Here is a 19,796-nt window from a genome sequence, read left to right on the forward strand (position 1 = left end):
CCACACTGACATTTGCCCTGTGATTTCTAGTCACAGGTCTGGGGGGTTCTTTTGCTCTGCAACGTCATACCCCGCAACTGTCCCAATTTCCCCAGGACATTCCGAAATTACAGAAATGGGGGGGGGGGGGGTTTGCAGATGGATGTTTGTTCTGATTCGGCAGTAAACAGCAGGTTTCCCCAGAAAAAGCTATGGGGAAAGCTGAAACCTCTCAGACCCATCACTAGGAATCCTGGGACAAAACGGAAGTGTGGCTGAGCCCCGGATTTGGCAGCAGAGCACCAATGGTCCATTTACAACTACAGTGGTACCTTGGTTCTCAAACAACTTGGAAGCCAAACACTGAAAACCTGAAAGTAAGTGTTCCGGTTGGCAAACTTTTTTCGAAGCCGAACGTGCTCCATTTTGAGTGTTACACTTCCGTTTTGAGTGTTCCGCTTCTGATTTGAGTGTTACCCTGATGTCTGTCTGCTTTTGCTATTTATTTTGCGTTTTTGCGGCTCTTTTTTGTTTTTGTTTTTGTGACTGTGTGGAACCGAGTTCAGCTATTGATTGATTGATTGATTGTGTGACTGCAGTACGTTGAATATTGCTTTCATTTTATGGATCAATGGTCTCTTTAGATAGTAAAATTCATGTTAAACTGCTGTTTTAGGAGTCGTTTTTAAAAGTCTGGAACGGATTAATCCATTTTGCATTACTTTCCATGGGAAAACATGCCTTGGTTTTGGAACGTTTTAGTTTTGGAACAGACTTCCAGAACGGATTAAGTCTGAGAACCAAGGTACCACGGTAATGCAATTTTCCCCGGGCAGAAGTGCAGCCCGACTGAATTTATACAATTTGAGGGTGGCAAACTGCCAAAGCCCCTTTCCCCAAGTCTGGGGGGCGTTCACATGGGCTCACTGCCTTTTGAGGATGTAATTGGTCGTGGACACCCACGGCTGGTTGATCTATTTAGCTTTGCGGTTCCAAACTTTGCACGGGAAACGAAATTAATCCATTAATTGAAAACCTGCATAGTAATTTTTAACTTCGAGTAATTGGTGCCTGCTGATGGTTTTGGCAAGATAGCGACAAGAGAGAGAGAGAGAGAGAGAGAGAGAGAGAGAGAGAGAGAGAGAGAGGTGTTTGAGAAGCAGCCCATGTTGCATCCCGTTGAAAAGAGCCGGCTTTTGATCAATTGGTAGCGCCCCCCACACCTGTGGGGGTCTTTGAATCGGAGATGGGGAGCTTCTTCTCTAACCTGGTGAGTACCTCCTTCTTCATAAGCCATAGCTATTTTACATTTTTTTTAAAATCCTCAAAAGTTACTCATAAAGCAAAAATTGAAACCATAAATATTGATCGATCAAGCAAATAACAGAATTCATGTTTTAAAAAGCCACTCAAATATGAGCATTTTGGAGTATGGTCTGACTAGCAATGCAAAAGGTTTGCCTTTGGCAAGGAAGGGTGGGGCAGCAGTAATGGGGAGCAGCGCTCTGTGTGAGATAAGGTTACCAGATTTTTCTCAGTGAATCCGGGGACACTTTTCAGCTTCAATGGATTTTGTATTGGGACTGATATGTAAATCCGGGACTGTCCCCAGGAAACGGGGATGTTTGGTAACCTTAGTGTGAGACCCACTTGAGGATTTGGCTGTGGGGGTCTTTATAGCGGCAGCATCTAGAATCTGACACATGAGTTGCGTCGCACTGGACCGTCACGGCAGCCATGGCATCCTATGGGAACAGGGTACTGGATATGTTTTCTCCCCTTGGATGGTGTGACGCCTCCTGCCCTTACTTTCTGACCCACAGCTTCCCCCCCCCCCCCCGTGTGTCCTGCCTGCCTTGGATAGTCAGGGGGGGTCCTTTGCCTCAATTGGTGATGCTGCAGTTGCCGTGGTGATTTCAGGTCCTCCGCTCCCCAGGCCTCTTGTCACCATTTAGGCCTCTGTTGCAGAGAGAGGACTGAGATTGCAGTCACCGGGGGGAGGGGGCAGTACCTGACCTGGAGCCCCCAACTCATGTCTCCAAGTTTTGAGAAATCCTACCTGCACGAACGCGGGTGGCGCTGTGGGTTAAACCACAGAGCCTAGGACTTGCCGATCAGAAGGTCGGCGGTTCGAATCCCCGCAACGGGGTGAGCTCCCGTTGCTCGGTCCCTGCTCCTGCCAACCTAGCAGTTCGAAAGCACGTTAAAGTACAAGTAGATAAATAGGTACTGCTCCAGCGGGAAGGTAAACGGCGTTTCCGTGCGCTGCTCTGGTTCGTCAGAAGCGGCTTAGTCATGCTGGCCACATGACCCGGAAGCTGTACGCCGGCTCCCTAGGCCAGTAAAGCGAGATGAGCACCGCAACCCCAGAGTCGGTCACGACTGGACCTAATGGGCAGAGGTACCTTTCCCTTTACCTGCACGAAATTATTTTTTTTCTCTCCGATGAGGCTGGGTGCAAGTGGTAGAAGATGGATGTGCTGCTTTTGGGGAAAGTGGGTGGCTTCCTTCTGGCTGAGGCAGAGCAAGAGGCCTATTTTCTCCTGGCCATGGCAGCAGACCCCCTTCATTGTCCTTCCTTTTTCAAAGGAAAATATCTGGCCAGTTCCTTTCATCCCAAATAGGGCCTGCATCTTACCATTAGAGGGCAGCAGATATCAGAAGAAAAAAATATATAAGGAGGTTATTGGGGTCCCTTATTAACACGCCTCAGGGGTCTGAGGGAAGCCAGGTCAAGAATTATGAAACTTTTCATATCATCATAGACAATCTGTCATTACTGGCCAGCTATTCATCATGTGCAGTGGTACCTCAGGTTAAGTACTTAATTCGTTCCGGAGGTCCGTTCTTAACCAGAAACTGTTCTTAACCTGAAGCACCACTTTAGCTAATGGGACCTCCCGCTGCCGCTGCTCCACCGGAGCACAATTTCTGTTCTCATCCTGAAGCAAAGTTCTTAACCTGAGGCACTATTTCTGGGTTAGCGGAGTCTGTAACCTGAAGCGTATGTAACCCGAGGTACCACTGCACTATAGAATTAATTACCAAATCCATTAAAATAAAATAAAATGAAAATACTCGTGGTAAATTCCAGCATTTGAACATTCAGCTTTGTTCATTTGCCAATTCTGTAGAATTTTTCTGAGAACTACTGTGTATTTTCCCCACTGTGGGGCACCAGGAGATTGCCTTCTGGATTTGCTTTGTCTTTACAGATTCAATATCGTGGATTGTTCCAGATGATCTTTGTTCTGGGCATAGGTGGCAGCTTCCCATATGGGTTTCACATTTCTGTGATCAACTACCCCTCCTTGGTAAGCCACAAAAACCACAACTGTCCTGCATTCCTTAGGTTGGAACTGTCAAGGCCGCAAGAGGGGAGCCTTGGACTGAGTGACATCATCAGCGGCATTCCTTGTTCACTGAATGGCAGCACGATGTTACGTTTTGAATTGAATTGTTGCACATCTCAATGTTATTTACCGTATTTTGCGCCCCATAGGATGCTCCGGCCCATAGAACGCACCTAGTTTTTTGGGGGGGAAATAAAGAAAAAAAATTATTTCCCCCCCAGGTGCGGGGCTGGAAGAACCAGGTCGGGGAACAGTGGGAAGGTACGCTCTGCCTCCCCGCTGTCCCCCAAGCTTGTGGGGCTGGCGATGGGGAGAAGTGCGCTGATCCTGGGACTGCAAGCAGCTCTGCGCAACCCTCGGACCCGGTCTCCCGAGGGTTGCGCAGAGCTTCCTGAAGCCTGGAGAGCGAGAGGGGTCAGTGCGCACCGACCCCTCTCACTCTCCAGGCTTCAGCGAAAGCCTGCATTCGCCCCATAGACGCACACACATTTCCCCTTCATTTTTGGAGGGGGAAAAGTGTGTCCTATAGGGCGAAAAATACGGTAGTTGAATTACTTACACGCTGCCCATCTGACCGGGTTGCCCCCAGCCACTCTAGGTGGCTCACAACAAAACATCAAAAAGAGACCCTTATTGTTCGTGTTGTAAGCCAAAGGAAATAGACGCACAATGAATTTTTTTGTTTGCTTGCTTGCAGTACATTAAAAAATTCATCAACGAGACCTGGCTGGAGCGGCATGGCTCCCCTCTCCCGCAAGAGACCATCCTCTTGCTGTGGTCCTTCATCGTTTCCATCTACGGCATAGGGGGGCTTTTGGGAAGCGTCTGCTGTGGGTACCTGACCACAAAATATCGGAAGTAAGTCTTTCCCTAAGGCTATTTGTGGCTTCCGTGCACATCTAAATCTATGACATAGGGTTCAAGCCCACCAGGCCAATGCCCTGGAAGTTGGTGCGGGACGGTCTGAGTCAAAGAGATGCCTCTTATTCTGTCCTAGAAAAAGCAAAACAAGCACACATTTCCTGTTGTCGCTGTACTCAATAAACACACAAGACGTAACCAGCTGTACTTTTGAATAAATAAGGTATACTATTCACTGCATCAAATTGTAGATTTCAACGGAAGTCTCATAACTTCATATACACACACTGTGTGTGTGTGTGTGTGTGTGTGTGTGTGTGTGTGTGTGCTTTATTGATTCCAAAAAGAAAACAGTCAACAGTTTTTTTAAAAACACATTACAAAAGATACAATAGTTTCATAATACATATATTCTTCTTCTACTACTTTGTTTCTTTATTGTTTTATTCACAATAATGTGCATTCTTTACAACAGACAACTCCAAAATAAAATCATATATAGCAAACCCCCTCGTCTTTCCTTTTGCGTTCCAGCCTCTCGTTCCTCTCATTCCTCTCCTCTCTCTTCTTTTCTTTTCGTATCAAAATCTCAGAGGTAGTACTTTGTGCTCTTTAATATGCTGTTTCTCTCTATCCTGTATTCGTCGCAAGGCTTCTGGTCGCAACTTTTGTAAATCACCACATGGTGATTTACCCCCTTTCTCTTTAAACATCTTTCTTTGTAACCGTGCTTGCCTAAAATTATATTTTCCAGCTACCTCCACGTTTAATTTTAATAATCTATAGCTCCGAGGTAGCTTCGTGTGGCATCAGTTTTATAATTGAAAAACCTGGTGCTATCTTCGTCGGGTCCAGAGGCGTCTCGCAGACAAGAGTGGATCCAGTTTGGCGCTGAGGTTCCTCTGCTCTCTTTCACACTATTAAAGTACTGGTATTTAATCAGTGCTGGAGCAGCAGAAAACCACTTTTTCCTGCGCAGCTCTGTGCATTCAATTGGATACCTCCTTTCCCATTTTTCCCAGGGGGGTGAACAATAAGCACAAGGTGTTTGCCCCCCACCTGAGAGTCACCTGTATCCCAGGTGCAAATCAGGCCATGAGGTAAGTCCAAGTCCCTTTGTTGTTGGCGGGAGCAGTTGAGCTGTTGCTCTAAGGAAGGCATAGGCAAACTCAGCCCTCCAGCTGTTTTGGGACTACAACTCCCATCATCCCTAGCTAACAGGACCAGTGGTCAGGGATGATGGGAATTGTAGTCTCAAAACATCTGACGGGCTGAGTTTGCCTACGCCTGCTCTAAGGTCCCTGTGTCTGCCTGCCTTTCTCACCTTGATTCTGCCTTCCATTACAGAAAGAAATGCCAGATGTTCACCAACTTGATCATGCTAGCAGCTGCATCGCTCATGGGTTTCAGCAAGATGGCCGGGTCCTTCGAGATGATCCTCCTGGGGCGCTTTCTCTACGGAGTCGGCATCGGTATGAAGGAAGCATCCTGGCACTTGCAGCAAAGTCACCACAACCTTCCGGGGGCATTTTGTTTTCGTTCCTTCATCAGTCTCGTCTTCTTTTTAAATCACAGTGGTACCTTGGTTCTCAAACTTAATCCCTTCCAGAAGTCCGTTCCAAAACCAAAGCGTTCCAAAACCAAGGTGTGCTTTCCCATAGAACGTAATGCAAAATGAATTCATCCATTCCAGACTTTTAAAAACAACACCTAAAGCAGCAATTTCACATGAATTTTACTATCTAACGAGACCATTGATCCATAAAATGAAAGCAATAATCAATGTGCTGTACTATAAAATAAATAAGACAATATTGTAGCTGATAAAACTTTTTTTTAAAAAAAATTCTTACCTGCACTGATGATAGTCATTGTTTGGTTGGGAGGCTTTTATCCATTTCCGCAGTCACACAATCAATCAATCAATCAATCAGTAGCTGAACTGGGTTCCACACAGTCACAAAAACAAATTAACCAAAAAAGCCTCAAAAACAAAAACGCAAAATAAATAGGAAAAACAAAAGCGCCACACTTAATCTGTTCTGGAAGTCCATTTGACTTCCAAAATGTCTGAAAACCAAGGCACAGCTTCTGATTGATACAGGCACCCCAGAAACAATAGCCGACAGCCACATTGGACATTCGGCTTCCGAAAAATGTTCAAAAACCGGAACACTTACTTCCGGGTTTTCGGTGTTTGAGAACCAAGGCGTTTGAGAACCCAGGTAACACTGTACTACATTGGTCTTTTAAATTGGTCTTTAAAGCATTTCTTATCAGAAATTCCAGTGGCAGGAGGGAGATGCAGGGGCTGGTTCCTTTGGAGATGCTGTAAGTCAAGATGCATTGTTTGTGCAGGCAGAGAATCCTGCCCAGCCTTCCCCAATTTTTGCAGTCTCCTTTAGTTTAAAGGTAAAGGGACCCCTGACCATTAGGTCCAGTCGTGACCGACTCTGGGGTTGTGGCACTCATCTCGCTTTATTGGCTGAGGGAGCCAGCGTACAGCTTCCGGGTCATGTGGCCAGCATGACTAAGCCGCTTCTGGCAAACCAGAGCAGCGCACGGAAACGCTGTTTACCTTCCCGCCAGAGCGGTACCTATTTATCTACTTGCACTTGGACGTGCTTTCGAACTGCTAGGTTGGCAGGAGCAGGGACCGAGCAACGGGAGCTCACCCCATCGCCGGGATTCGAACCGCCAACCTTCTGATCAGCAAGCCCTAGGCTCTGTGGTTTAACCCACAGCGCCACCCGCGTCCCCTCTTTAGCTTAACCTGGTCCATTTGGCAGAACTCAACCGAGGGTGGTTGACCCTGGAAACCTAGATGGATGAGCTTCAGGGCACTTGGGCTGGGCTGTGGAGCAGGGAGCAGGTTGCAGACCTGCTAAGACGTGACCCGGCTACATGCCTGTCAGATGCAACAGCTGCCAATAATAATTCGTTTGAGTTGACCTTGAACCTGGAGACAGTGAAACCGGGTGGTTTTGCAGGTTTCTTCACTGTGTTTCTCTATCATGCCCCCCACTCTTTCCCAAGGGTTTTCCTTCAACATACACCCTCAATACGTGGGAGAGATCTCTCCAAAGAAGCTGCGCGGATTTACAAATGCCACGGTGGCTGTTTTCTTGACCCTCGGGAAAGTCTCGGGACAAGTGATGGGCTTGGGGTAAGTGCAGCTTCTCCTCTGTGCTGCCTGAAAGATGCTTGAGAACAGTGTGGCTAAAAGCCTTTGGGACTTGGATTGTGTTGAATAAAAATCACATGAACTTAAATTAGAACCTTGGGTTCCAAAGCTGCATGCTTTGGGTTTGGGACTTTGAATTCTGGGCTGCTCAAAAGAATGTGTGGGTTTCGGAGGAGGGACCGGGGGCCTGTGCTCCTGTTGGGGGGGCTGTCCTGTGATGATGACACCCCTCTGCAGTGGTGTGAGGTCAGTGGACTACAGGGACTAGGCTAGTCCTCTAAATGTTCCCCTGGCACCTCCTTCCCAAAGCACGGGAAACTTCTGCCTGGCTTAAGAAGGGAGGAGCGATGCTCCGATTGGTCCAAGAGCCCTTCCGCCATCTTCCCAAAGCTCACTTGGCTTTGGGAAGGAGGCAGAAGGGTGTCAGCATCCTGTCAGAGGCCTGGCATCTTCTTCCCCCAACCCAGAATGCTCCTGCCCAGCTTAGGAAGGGGAGGCAAGATGCGCCCTCGCAAGCTGGTGCCTCTGGCCCTAACTATTCCCTTACCAAAAAAAAACCATTGTACTCCATTGCCCCCTGACCTCCTCCTTCTCTTCTCTGCAGGGAAATGTTGGGCAGTGACTTCTTGTGGCCTTTGCTACTGGCTTCCAGTGGGCTCACTGCAGTGGTCCAGCTACTGACCCTCCCTTGCTTCCCCGACTCCCCATCCTACCTTCTGATCCAGAAGGGCAATGAAGAAGCCTTCATGAAAGGTAGGAGCCCCGTGCCATCTGGACAGATCAGGCAGGCAGGCTGGCTGGCAGCAGCAGGGCTGAGACAGGCTGGCTCCAGGGTTGCCCATGACTTTGAGCAGGGCTCGCAAATGCCAGAGGTGGATTTAGAGCAGCACGACTGGTTCTGGCGCACTGGGCATCTAGTCTAAGGGGCGCTGCAGGGCACTGCAATTGCGACATAGTGAATTGAGCAGAACAGAAGGCAAGAGACTGAACGATCGGGGGTGGAGATGCTCCTTCAGGTCTACTGGGCCGAGGCCATTTAAGGCTCTAAAGGTCAGCACCAACACTTTGAATTGTGCTCAGAAACGTACTGGGAGCCAATGTAGGTCATTCAGTACCAGTGTTATATGGTCTCGGCGGCCACTCCCAGTCACCAGTCTAGGTGCCACATTCTGGATTAGTTGTAGTTTCCGGGTCACCTTCAAAGGTAGCCCCACGTAGCGCGCATTGCAGTAGTCCAAGCGGGCGATAACCAGAGCATGCACCACTCTGGCGAGACAGTCTGCAGGCAGGTAGGGTCTCATCCTGCGTACCAGGTGGAGCTGGTAGAGAGCTGCCCTGGTAGTCATGGATTGATCTGCCGCTTGAGCTGATCCAAGGGACACTTTGGGTGGAGCCAGGCCTATTCTTCCTTCCTTCCTTCCGTACCGCAGCCATCAAGCAGCTCTGGGGTGAAGGTGACCACCAAGCAGAGATTGAGGACCTCAAGAAAGAGAAGTCCGCCGTGGCCACCACCAAGAGCCTGCGTGTCCTGGAGCTGATGAAGGCCCGCTCCTTCCGCTGGCAGCTCTACGTGATGATCACAGTCATGACCACCTTGCAGCTCTGCGGCATCAACGCAGTTGAGTCTTTGCTTCCTGGGGGACGCGGAGGCTTCCAGGGGAGTCACATGGCCTTTTGGATCAAGCAAACTTTACAACAGGAAACAGCTATGGTGGCTCTTCTCCAGGTGCTGCTGGACTCCAACTCCCATCAGCCTCTGCACCCAGCAGGACAAGGATGATGGGACTTGTAGTCCAGGGACATCTGGAGAACCACAGGCACCAGCAAAAGAGAGTCTACTTGCTCCCTGGTGGGGAGCAGAAGGGTTGCTGCGGCCCAACCCAGCCATGGCCAGTCTGTGGCTGGATCTACACTCACCTGTAAAATGTAATTAGAAAAATATTAGAAATACTGTTCTAAAATGGCAGTTTCTTTTCCAAAAGGTCCACCTGGTTTAAGATACCGTAGTTAGTAGCTCTGCAGTACCCTCTGCTGTCACATTTTAATAACGCATGACTAAGATGACCCTTAAGGGACGTGGGTGGCGCTGTGGGTTAAACCACAGAGCTTAGGACTTGCCAACCAGAAGGTTGGCGGTTTGAATCCCCGCGACGGGGTGAGCTCCCGTTGCTCAGTCCCTGCTCCTGCCAACCTAGCAGTTCGAAAGCACGTCAAAGTGCAAGTAGATAAATAGGTACCGCTCCGGTGGGAAGGTGCGCTGCTCTGGTTCGGCAGAAGTGGCTTAGTCATGCTGGCCACATGACCCGGAAGCTGTATGCCGGCTCCCTCGGCCAGTAAAGCGAGATGAGCGCCGCAACCCCAGAGTCGTCCGCAACTGGACCTAATGGTCAGGGATCCCTTTGCCTTTAATATGACCCTTACATTTTGAAGCTTTTTCTTAACCCTTTCCTAACGTTATAAACCACGGGTGTCAATCCACCCTGTTTCTGCAGACTCAGCAGACAGGTCAGCTCACGCAGGGTGGGCCCAATATATTTTGCCGCCTGAGACAGAGCAAAAGATGCCCCTGTCCCCCTCCAACACACACACACACACACACACTAGTCAAGGTGCAGAGAACAAAAGGCCAGCCAAGTGATTTGAAGGGCCTCGATCCCATCCGCCTCCTGCTTTGAGTCATTTGCACACGAGCAGCAGTGGTTATGCATTATCTGTATCCTTCTGGCTGGAGACCTTTCTTCCTGGAGGCTTCCTTGATAGCTCAGTCAGTAGAGCGCAGACTTTTAATTTCAGGGTCGTGGGTTCGAGAGCCACGTTGGGCAAAAGATTCCTGCATTGGCAGGAGGCTGGACTAGATGACTCTCCAGTTCTAGGAGTCTATGATTCTATGAGAGAAATCTGGGGCGGATGTGAGTGCCTAGGAGCTGTTGCCTGAAAACAACAACAACAACAACAAGGCCATATCCAAAGCCCCACGCCAGTTCTCTGGAGGGAGGGGTATGTGGTGTATTGCAGGGGGTTGGACTAAATGAACTGTTAGGTGATGGTGTGGCTGCTTGAGAGCAAACAGGCAAGACCTGTCTTTTCCAGGCTTTATTCTTAGTGCAGACTATTTACAGTGAAGAACATCGCAAGTTCATGTCTGGCTCAGTCGCTAGCAGAATCTGGGAGTGGCCGGTTCTTGTACCTTCCCCAGCATAACAGTCGCGTGACCCCCAGCCTTCTCCTCCCCTCCCTGCGCCGAAACCGACTGCGCAGAGTGGGCACTGGCAAAGGGCTACTTCCCTCCTCTCCGGTTTGCTCAGGCTGGTGTTCAGGCTCTCCCTCGCATCCCCTGGTCCCAACACCTCCTCTCCACTGGAGATGGGGCTTTCTTCCTCGCCAGAGGAGGAACTGCTTCACAAGATTTTCGGAGGTTCCCTATAACACAACTGCCCTTCCACCTCTCGCCTCTGAGCTGATGGCAGTTCCCTGACATGAACCTTGGGTTCCTTCCCAACTCTGCAGTTTCTATGATTCTGTGGTAGGCAGGGAGGTGTCCGTTCTGTGTGTACCGCAGGCCACCTGCCTTCTAACAGAAGGGAACGGGGGCAGGCAGGGAGCCTCTGCACACGTGGAGCTCTGCAGGCAAAAACGTCTCCTGCAAACTAGCCCCACGTCTCCTCATCTTCCTCCTGCCTTTTCCAGATCTATTTCTACTCCTTTGAAGTCTTCCGCACAGCCAGGTTTGAAGAGGAGCTCGTTCCGTACATCGCTCTGGGCGTGGGGATGTGTGAGTGCCTCTCGTCCATCCTGTGCGTAAGTTCAAGGGGGGGCGGCACAGCTGGTGCTCCCAAAATGGGGAGAGCCCCTCATCTATTTCCCCAGCCCGTGTCCTCCTGGCAGAATGTCTGAGGTTCCCCTCCTTTTGCTGCCTTCTAGAGTTCTCTCATTGAGCGCTTTGGACGGAAGCTTCTGCTCTGGGGGGGCTACGCTGCGATGGTCCTAGTCCTGGCTTTGCTCACCCTGACCCTCTCGCTGCAGGTAAGGCGGTTGGGGGTCCTCTGTGATGTGGGGCAGCGGTGGAGTGAAAGGGAAAAGAGCTGTTGGGTTAGATTACTGCCATGCTGAAATATACTCGGAGTCCTGGAGTGATTTCATGCTCTTTATTGCAGCTTGTAAAACAGTGATTGACTTGCCCCCCAAACCTCAGGCTTTTATATACATTATTTACACAATGAGTCCCGTCTGATTGGCTGATTCTGCTTCCCTCCTGGAGCCCAATTGGTCTTCTCCTGCAGGCCAATCAGTTGTTGCATTCTACGATCCTACCAGCCTAATAGGCTGATTAACTTCCTCCTGTAGCCTGATTGGTCTTCTCCTGCAAGCCAATCAGTTGTTGCATTCTAGGATCCTACTTGCCTATTGTTCTAGGATCCAAGCTTAGTACATAACACATGTGTTATACATAGGGCTGCCTCTGCAGACGGTTTGGAAACTTCAGCGGGTGCAGAATTCAGCAGCCATGTTGCTCACTGGAGTAAGACAGTTTGAGCATATTACACCGATCCTGGTTCAACTGCACTGGCTACCATTTAGTTTCCAGGCCCAATTCAAAGTGCTGGTTTTGACATATAAACCCTTAAATGGTTCAAGACCGCAATACCTCAAGGACCGCCTCCTTCCTTATGAACCTACCCAGACCCCGAGATCATCTTCTGAGGCCCTCCTTCGTGTGCCTCCTCCTCGAGAGGTCCGGAAGGTGGCAACACGAGAATGGGGCCTTCTCTGCAGTGGCTCCCCATCTGTGGAAAGCTCTCCCCAGGGAAGTTCGCCTGGCGCCTTCATTGTACACCTTTAGGCGCCAGGCAAAAACGTTTCTTTTAAACCAGGCCTTTGGTTGATCTGATTGACATCCTATGCCCTTTTAAAATGTGTTTTTTTTGGGGGGGGGCTATTGGGTTGTTGTTTTTATTTTTTTATTATGTATTTTGTGGTTTTATATCTTGATTTTATTCTGTACACCTAGAGAGCCCCCGGGTATAGGTATATAAATAATAATAATAATAATAATAATAATAATAATAATAATAATAATAATAATAATAATAATAACAACAATAATAATAATGGACACAGTTCAGAAGCCTCCTTAAGACAACCCTCTCTGTCCCTGGCCCTCAAGGGACTGGCACCCCCAGGAGCCCACGGGCACCCCCAATTCTCCTCTGCTTGCCTTTGCAACAGGAAGCATTGGATCCTTCCACTCCCACTTAGAGGACCATTTTCTTCTCTTCCCAGCACCGTTTCTTCTGGATGCACCACTTCAGTGTGGTCCTCATCTTCCTCTTTGTGCTCTTCTATGGAATTGGGCCTTGTGAGTACCTCCAGGGGGTGAGGATGGGGGAAAGGCCCCTGGCAGCCCCGTCCAGGAAGAGATGCAAGCAGCCTGCTAGGAGGGCGATGGATGGAGCCTGGGGGAGCCTGGGGGAGCCTGGGGGAGCCTGGCAGGCAAGGAGGGAAGGGAGCAAGGCTCGCAAATGCATGGTCCACACGCATGGCCTTGCCACTTCTGTACTGCGGTGTACACTGGATGTTTGTGGGACAGCGGGTGGGGCTGTGGTCTAAACCACTGAGCCTCTTGGGCTTGCCAATTGGAAGGTCGGCGGTTCGAATCCCTGCAACGGAGTGAGCTCCCATTGCTCTGTCCCAGCTCCTGCTAACCTAGCAGTTTGAAAGCACACCAGTGCAAGTAGATAAATAGGTATCGCTGTGGTGGGAAGGTAAACGGCGTTTCCGTGCGCTCTGCTTTCTATCACAGTGCTCCATTGCACCAGAAGTGGTTTAGTCCTGCTGGCCACATGACCCGGAAAGCTGTCTGTGGACAAACGCCGGCTCTCTTGGCCTGAAAGCAGAGATGAGCGCTGCACCCCATAGTCGCCTTTGACTGGACTTACCTTTTTTTCTTACTCGGGCGTGTCCAACCAGGCCCAGATCCATATGCAGGTGTGGGAACGTCCAGCTCCTACTGGGCCAAATCCTTCCAACTCAGCACCTGCTGTTGAGAGGTTGGGGTGAGGCATGTCCAGGCATCTGGTCAGGTCTCTGCCAATCCTGACACCTGTGGGTGCTGAGTGGGTGGTGCAGAGGCGGTTGGCGGCACCCAGCCCACACTGCCTGGTCGGGGTGGGTGAGGTTGCAGGCACAGTGAGGTCTCCAAGCGGACATCTCAGTTGGTAGAGCATAAGGCTCTTAATCTCAGGGTCTTGAGTTAGAGCACTACATTGGGGAAAAGATTCATGTACTGCAAAGGGTTGCACTAGATTAATAATAATAATAATAATAATAATAATAATAATAATAATAATATTTATACCCCGCCCTCCCCAGCCAAGACCGGGCTCAGGGTGGCTAACAACCAATAATAAAAACAAGTTAATTAAAATACAATTTAAAAGATTAAGATACAACATTAAAACAATTAGGGAGCAATCTCTTCATAGGAGGAGAAAGGAAAAAGAAAGAGGGGGAGGGAATCAAACTGATTCTAAGCCAAAGGCCAGGTGGAACAACTCTGTTTTACAGGCCCTGCGGAAAGAGATCAGATCCTGCAGGGCCCTGGTCTCAAGAGACAGAGCATCAGATTAGTTCTGATTCTACAGTGGTACCTCGGGTTAAGTACTTAATTCGTTCTGGAGGTCCATTCTTAACCTGAAACTGTTCTTAACCCGAAGCACCACTTTAGTTAATGGGGCCTCCTGCTGCTACCGCACCGCCGCTGCCCGCTTTCTGTTCTCATCCTGAAGCAAAGTTCTTAACCTGAGGTACTATTTCTGGGTTAGCGGAGTCTGTAACCTGAAGCGTATGTAACCTGAGGTACCACTGTATTATTCTTCTCCCCGCATAATGTCTGAAGCAGATCAGCTGCAAAGAATTGGGCCCACTGTGCGTTGTTGTTTGTTTAGCTTTTTCTCTGCCTTCCCCAGCTGGAGCCACCATTGCCGTGATGGTTGAGATCTTCAACCAGACCTTCCGTCCGTCGGCCTTTGTGATCGTGGGGTTCATCAACTGGATGGGTCTCTTCCTGCTCGGGATGATCTTTCCGTTCATTGTGGTGAGGCAGCCCACGGGCCACAGGCAACCCGCCAAGTCCCACACAATCAACCCTGCCGCAGGACATCGGGCACTTAAGGCCATGATGAGGACATGGGTGATTTTGCACGCAATTGCTTGAAAGTGAAAAATGGGGTGTTTACTTCCCAAAAAAATTACAGGTGTCCTGTATGGGCCGGAGAACCTGCTTGGTGGACAAGATCCTGCTCTGTATGAATCTCTGCACTGGCCAAGTGTTTGCAAGGAGGGTTTTGAGAATGCAAGGCGAGCTTCCTTAACCTTTCCCTTCCCTTCTCTTTCCAGGAATATCTCGGCCCCTTCTGCTTCCTGATCTTCATGGGCATCCTTACAGCCTCAGGCGTTTTCATCTTCTTGTTCCTCCCGGAAACAAAAGGGAAATCTATCATGGAAATCACAGCAGAGTTTAATAAGCTGAATTATGGAAAGAAACAAGTTTTTCCTGCTGAAAATAAAGTTCCTCAGGAAACCATCTTCTGCACCAGGCTCTGACACCCCGTTTGCAGAATCTCCAGCTCTGGAGCAGAGGAGAGAGGAGGGTGAAGAGTCACTAGCTCTGCCCCATGCAAAGAAAACAACAGCCTGCCCGCGGCTTTCAGCCAAGATGGGACATTTCACCAGTTTACATCCTGTTTCCAGTTTACATCCTGTTTCCCATGAGAGACAGGTTATCTATGGTTTGTTTACTCCCAACAAATTGCAATCTGAAGCCATGGTTTGTTGTTGGCTTATGAACCTTGGTTTGGTGTTATGTCTAACGTGTCTTTAACCATGGTTTGCTTGAAGCCTTGACAAAAAAACCCTCACCAAACCAAAAAGGCAAAAGCAACTGAAAAACAAGTCAAATATTGTTAAATATTGTTTAATTTTCTGTGGGATGACTTGTTAACCCATGGTTTGTTAAACAAACCACGGTTTAGTGTAGCTGTAGTCATTCCTGCTCATTGGACATGCTGGCTGGGATCTGGAGTCCAACCATGGCTGGAGAGCCATAGATTCCTCACTCCTTGCACTCTCTGTGGAGGAGGCCTATCTCACTCAGTGTCATCTGGCACCCCCACAGTTGTGGCTATATTTGATTCTGGGTTTTGTAATGTTTACTTCTGCTGTATGTTGCTTTGAATGCAGAAGGTGTATAAGAGTGAGGTATAAATGAAATAAACAATGATTATTTCTGCAAAGGCTTCTTAGAACTCTCTGTAGCGCCAGAGGCTGGGGGCAAAAAAAAAAAAAAAAAATTGGCATCATGCTATTGCTCACCATACGTTGCGACTTAGCTGTTCAGTGGTGATGACTCCAAGCTCCGCTTTCAGCTGGACTCAGAGGGAACTCCAGAAAATGGCCGATCCAAGCGGGGCCTTCAGTGTGTTGGCACCAAATTTAAGAGGTACTGAATGCAAGCATTGCATGCCTAGGAACAAATGGAAGGGAATAAAGACTCCTAAGTGTCCCTTCACAGTTGTGTCTTTCCTGCCTCCACCAGGCAAAGGCCCTTCTTGGTAGTGGCACCCACCCTGTGGAATGCCCTCCCACCAGATGTCAAGGAGATGAGTCATTATATATCTTTTAGGAGGCATCTGAAGGCAGATTTAATGTTTTACTATGTCTTTATATGTGCTGGAAGCAACCCAGAGTGGCTGGGGCAACCCAGTCAGATGGGCTGGGTACAAATAAATTATTATTATTATTATTATTATTATTATTATTATTATTATTATTATTATCCAAATCAAGCATGCATGGCTCCCTATGCCTATCTGACATTCCTGCATAAGAGTCCCTGGTAATACCTGAGATCGGTCAGAAAGACCTTGGCAATAAGGTTGTTCCCAGTAAAAGGTAAAGGTAAAGGACCCCATGACGGTTAAGTCCTGTCAAAGGTGTCTATGGAGTTGTGGCACCCATCTCGCTTTCAGGCCTAGGGAGATGCCGTTTGTTCACAGCTTTCCAGGTCATGTGGCCAGCAGGACTAAACCGCTTTTGGTGCAACTGAACACTGGGACAGAAACCAGAGCGCACAGAAATGTCGTTTACCTTCCCACCGCAGCGGTACCTATTTATCTACTTGCACTGGCGTGCTTTCGAACTGCTAGGTTGGCAGGAGCTAAGACAGAGCAATGGAAGCTCACTCCATCTAGTGAATTTAAACCACCGACCTTCTGATCAGCAAGCCCAAGAGGCTCAGTGGTTTAGACCATAGCGCCACCCGCATCCCTCTTGTTCCCAGCAAGGAAGCTCACGGAACTTAACCATCAGCCGCTCAATGACCACCCCAGACACACACCCAGCAGGGTCACCCTCCTGTATATTTAGGCTCTTTATGCAGCCGGAAACTGATGCCAGGTTTGGTCCTGTACAATGTAGGTGGGGCATCTGGGAAGGCGATAACCAGAGGTGGGTGGAAATCCAGTTGGAGATAAACTCAATCTCTCACTATCGCTCCCTTGTAAAAAGTAAACAGCACCATTGACCACACCTTTCTTGCTCACTCCCATAGAATCTCATTTTCTGTAGGTATACGGACTAATTATACACCCCCAAAGTGTTTCTCTCTTCCTCCAAAGGATCTGATCTCTCAGTTCCCAAAGCTAGTCAGATATTTTACATGACATAAGAGCTGATGGCCGAGTCATTTTTTCCTTTTCCCTCCCCATCCATTTCTCCTTTTACATTAGTCTATTCATTTATTCACTTACTAAATAGCTATAAAATCTCTCCCCATCTGCACAATGGGTCTTCCTTCAAAGTGCAGGCTGGGGTCTTGCAATTCCAGGGACATCTAATCTTCAGAAGACCTCTGGGGAGGTTGAAAGCTTGCTCAATTATTTGTGCGCTTTTAATTGAGAAAAGTACCTCCTACAGTTTTTTATTCCCCCCACCCCTCCCAATGGGCCCGGCATAGCAACCTGCAACTTGGGTCTCCTTTGAATCATACCCATTTGATTGCAAGTTGTTGCTTTGTTTATCAGCTGGTCATATTTCTCATCTGAAGTCGAATTCCATCAGGATACAACAGAGAGAACAGTGTGGGTGTTGGGTAGCAGATTCTTCACCCAGACAACACAATGCCTGGTGGATTTGGTGCTTGTTGGTTTTGACATTAGACTCTCCTTTGGGTTTTGCTTTCTCATGCAGAAAATCAGGATTACCCTGTGCCATTATTATTTTTAAAACAGAATGTGGAGTGTCGCCTTCAATCTGCCTCATCCAAAAGCAGAAGCCAGTGAGATACATAAAAATATGCCTGGAATCCCCCTCCCTCCTCCAAACCTCTGGGGCCTTCTTCGTAAGCGAGAGCAGGAGACCGTGTACCAAACAGGATGGGTGCTGCTGCTTCCTTGGCTACTGTTTTTGTGGCACAGTACGTGCATGGGGTAGGGGACGTGGGTGGCACTGTGGGTTAAACCGATCGGAAGGCTGGCGGTTCGAATCCCCATGACGGGGTGAGCTCCCGTTGCTCGGTCCCTGCTCCTGCCAACCTAGCAGTTCGAAAGCACGTCAAAGTGCAAGTAGATAAATAGGTACCACTCCGGCAGGAAGGTAAACGGCATTTCCATGCGCTGCTCTGGTTCGCCAGAAGCAGCTTGGTCATGCTGGCCACATGACCCAGAAGCTGTACACCAGCTTCCTTGGCCAGTAAAGCAAGATGAGCGCCGCAACCGCAGAGTTGTCCGCAACTGATCAGGGGTCCCTTTACCTTTACTTGTATGGGGTGGGCTGATTTTTAAGTATCCTGATGAAGCACCGCATTCCTTTGGGGATTTTTGGTATCTTGTATTTGCAGTTACCGTATTTTTCGCCCTATAGGACGCACTTTTTCCCCTCCAAAAATGAAGGGGAAATCTGGGTGTGTCCTATGGGGCGAATGCAGGCTTTCGCTGAAGCCTGGAGAGCGAGAGGGGTCCGTGCGCACCGACCCCTCTCACTCTCCAGGCTTCAGGAAGCTATCCGCAAGTCTTGCAAGCCCGGAGGGATGTCCCGCGGGCTCACAAGGCTTGTGGGCAGCAGCCTGCAGCCCCACAAGCTCGGGGGATAGGGGGGGGTGGAGCGCCGCCACCCCGCTATTCCCCGACCTGATCTGGAGGCTGGCGGGGGGGAGCAAGCTTGCTTCTCCCCTCCCCGCCAGCCCCACAAGCTCACGGGATAGCGGGGTGGCGGAGCGCCGCCACCCCGCTATTCCCCAACGTGATCTGGAGGCTGGGGGGGGGGGAGAAGCAAGCTTGCTTCTCCCCCCGCCAGCCCCACAAACTCGGGGGACAGCGGGGCAAGCTGTCCCTAAAGGCAGAAGAAGGAGACGGAGCGCTCCGTCAACCTCTTGTAGCTTGGGGATGGCTGCGCAAACCTGGGGGGGAAATAAAAAATTTTCCCTTGATTTCCCCCCCAAAAAAACTAGTTGCGTCCTATGGGCCGGTGCGTCCTATAGGGCGAAAAATACGGTAGATGGGGGAGGGGGGTCTCCCCTACCTAAACAGGCTGTTGGCTCATTCAGTAAATATTGAGAGTGGGGAAAGAGGGAGCGATGTACTCCATACAGCTGAGATAGCTCAGTCGGTAGAACATGAGCCTCTTAATCTCAGGGCTGTGGGTTTGAGCCCCATGTTGGGCAAGGCATTACTACATTGCAGGGGGCTGGAATTAGATGACCCTTGGGATCCCAATTCTCTGACTCCATGATACAGCATTTTCATAAGGAGAAAGGAAACGTGTTTCACCTTAAAGTTGGTCTCCTGTACTACAAGCAAGTATGACGCCCATTTCCAGGTTTCTGTTTAGAATACCCTATGATTTGCCAATCAGGGTCGTTCTTTTTCTTTCTTTTTTAACCCTATCCTTCATCCTTTTTGGATTTCAGTGCGGTTTACGATTCTCGCCCCCTCCCTGGTCATGAAAATGGCAACATTTGTGCACCAGAGGGAAGAAGAAGAGTTTGGATTTGATATCCCACTTTATCACTACCCTAAGGAGTCTCAAAGCGGCTAACATTCTCCTTTCCCTTCCTCCCCCACAACAAACACTCTGTGAGGTGAGTGAGGCTGAGAGACTTCAGAGAAGTGTGACTAGCCCAAGGTCACCCAGCAGCTGCATATGGAGGAGCGGAGACGCAAACCCGGTTCCCCAGATTACGAGACTACCGCTCTTAACCACTACACCACACTGGGTAACCAGCAGGCCTAGGGGCACCTCAAGGTTTGCAGAAGTACATCCCCCACACAAAACAAACAAACACCCCCCCCCCATGAATGTGGTCTCAAGGGGTTCAGCAGCCCGGAAATGCAGACTGACAGCTGGAAAGGGAAAACAGGGTAGGA

General features: G+C 49.3%; 1 protein-coding gene across 1 annotated transcript; it reads left to right on the top strand.

Annotated features, from left to right (window-relative positions):
* Window positions 1–2,107: 2,107 nt before the first annotated feature.
* On the top strand, window positions 2,108–15,668 carry LOC308575943 (solute carrier family 2, facilitated glucose transporter member 11-like). The gene is made up of 12 exons (XM_081175116.1): window positions 2,108–2,127; window positions 3,195–3,293; window positions 4,030–4,190; window positions 5,541–5,665; window positions 7,230–7,359; window positions 7,982–8,130; window positions 8,808–8,995; window positions 11,065–11,175; window positions 11,299–11,400; window positions 12,658–12,733; window positions 14,343–14,470; window positions 14,773–15,668. Exons 2-12 carry the CDS (start codon window positions 3,219–3,221, stop codon window positions 14,977–14,979), a joined length of 1,452 nt encoding a protein of 483 aa, XP_081031242.1. The 5' UTR covers window positions 2,108–2,127; window positions 3,195–3,218; the 3' UTR covers window positions 14,980–15,668.
* The last annotated feature ends 4,128 nt before the right edge of the window (window positions 15,669–19,796 follow it).

Source organism: Podarcis bocagei (assembly GCF_964188305.1).
Source record: "Podarcis bocagei genome assembly, chromosome: 16".
Taxonomy (NCBI): Eukaryota; Metazoa; Chordata; class Lepidosauria; order Squamata; family Lacertidae; genus Podarcis; species Podarcis bocagei.

What these genes read in the sequence shown, in the direction of transcription:
- LOC308575943 (XM_081175116.1), top strand. Translation starts at nt 3,219, where the DNA reads ATGATCTTTGTTCTGGGCATAGGTGGCAGCTTCCCATATGGGTTTCAC. An exon ending in CTGACCACAAAATATCGGAA is followed by an intron (nt 4,191 to 5,540) that starts GTAAGTCTTTCC and finishes CTTCCATTACAG; the next exon opens with AAAGAAATGCCAGATGTTCA. An exon ending in CTTCTATGGAATTGGGCCTT is followed by an intron (nt 12,734 to 14,342) that starts GTGAGTACCTCC and finishes TGCCTTCCCCAG; the next exon opens with CTGGAGCCACCATTGCCGTG.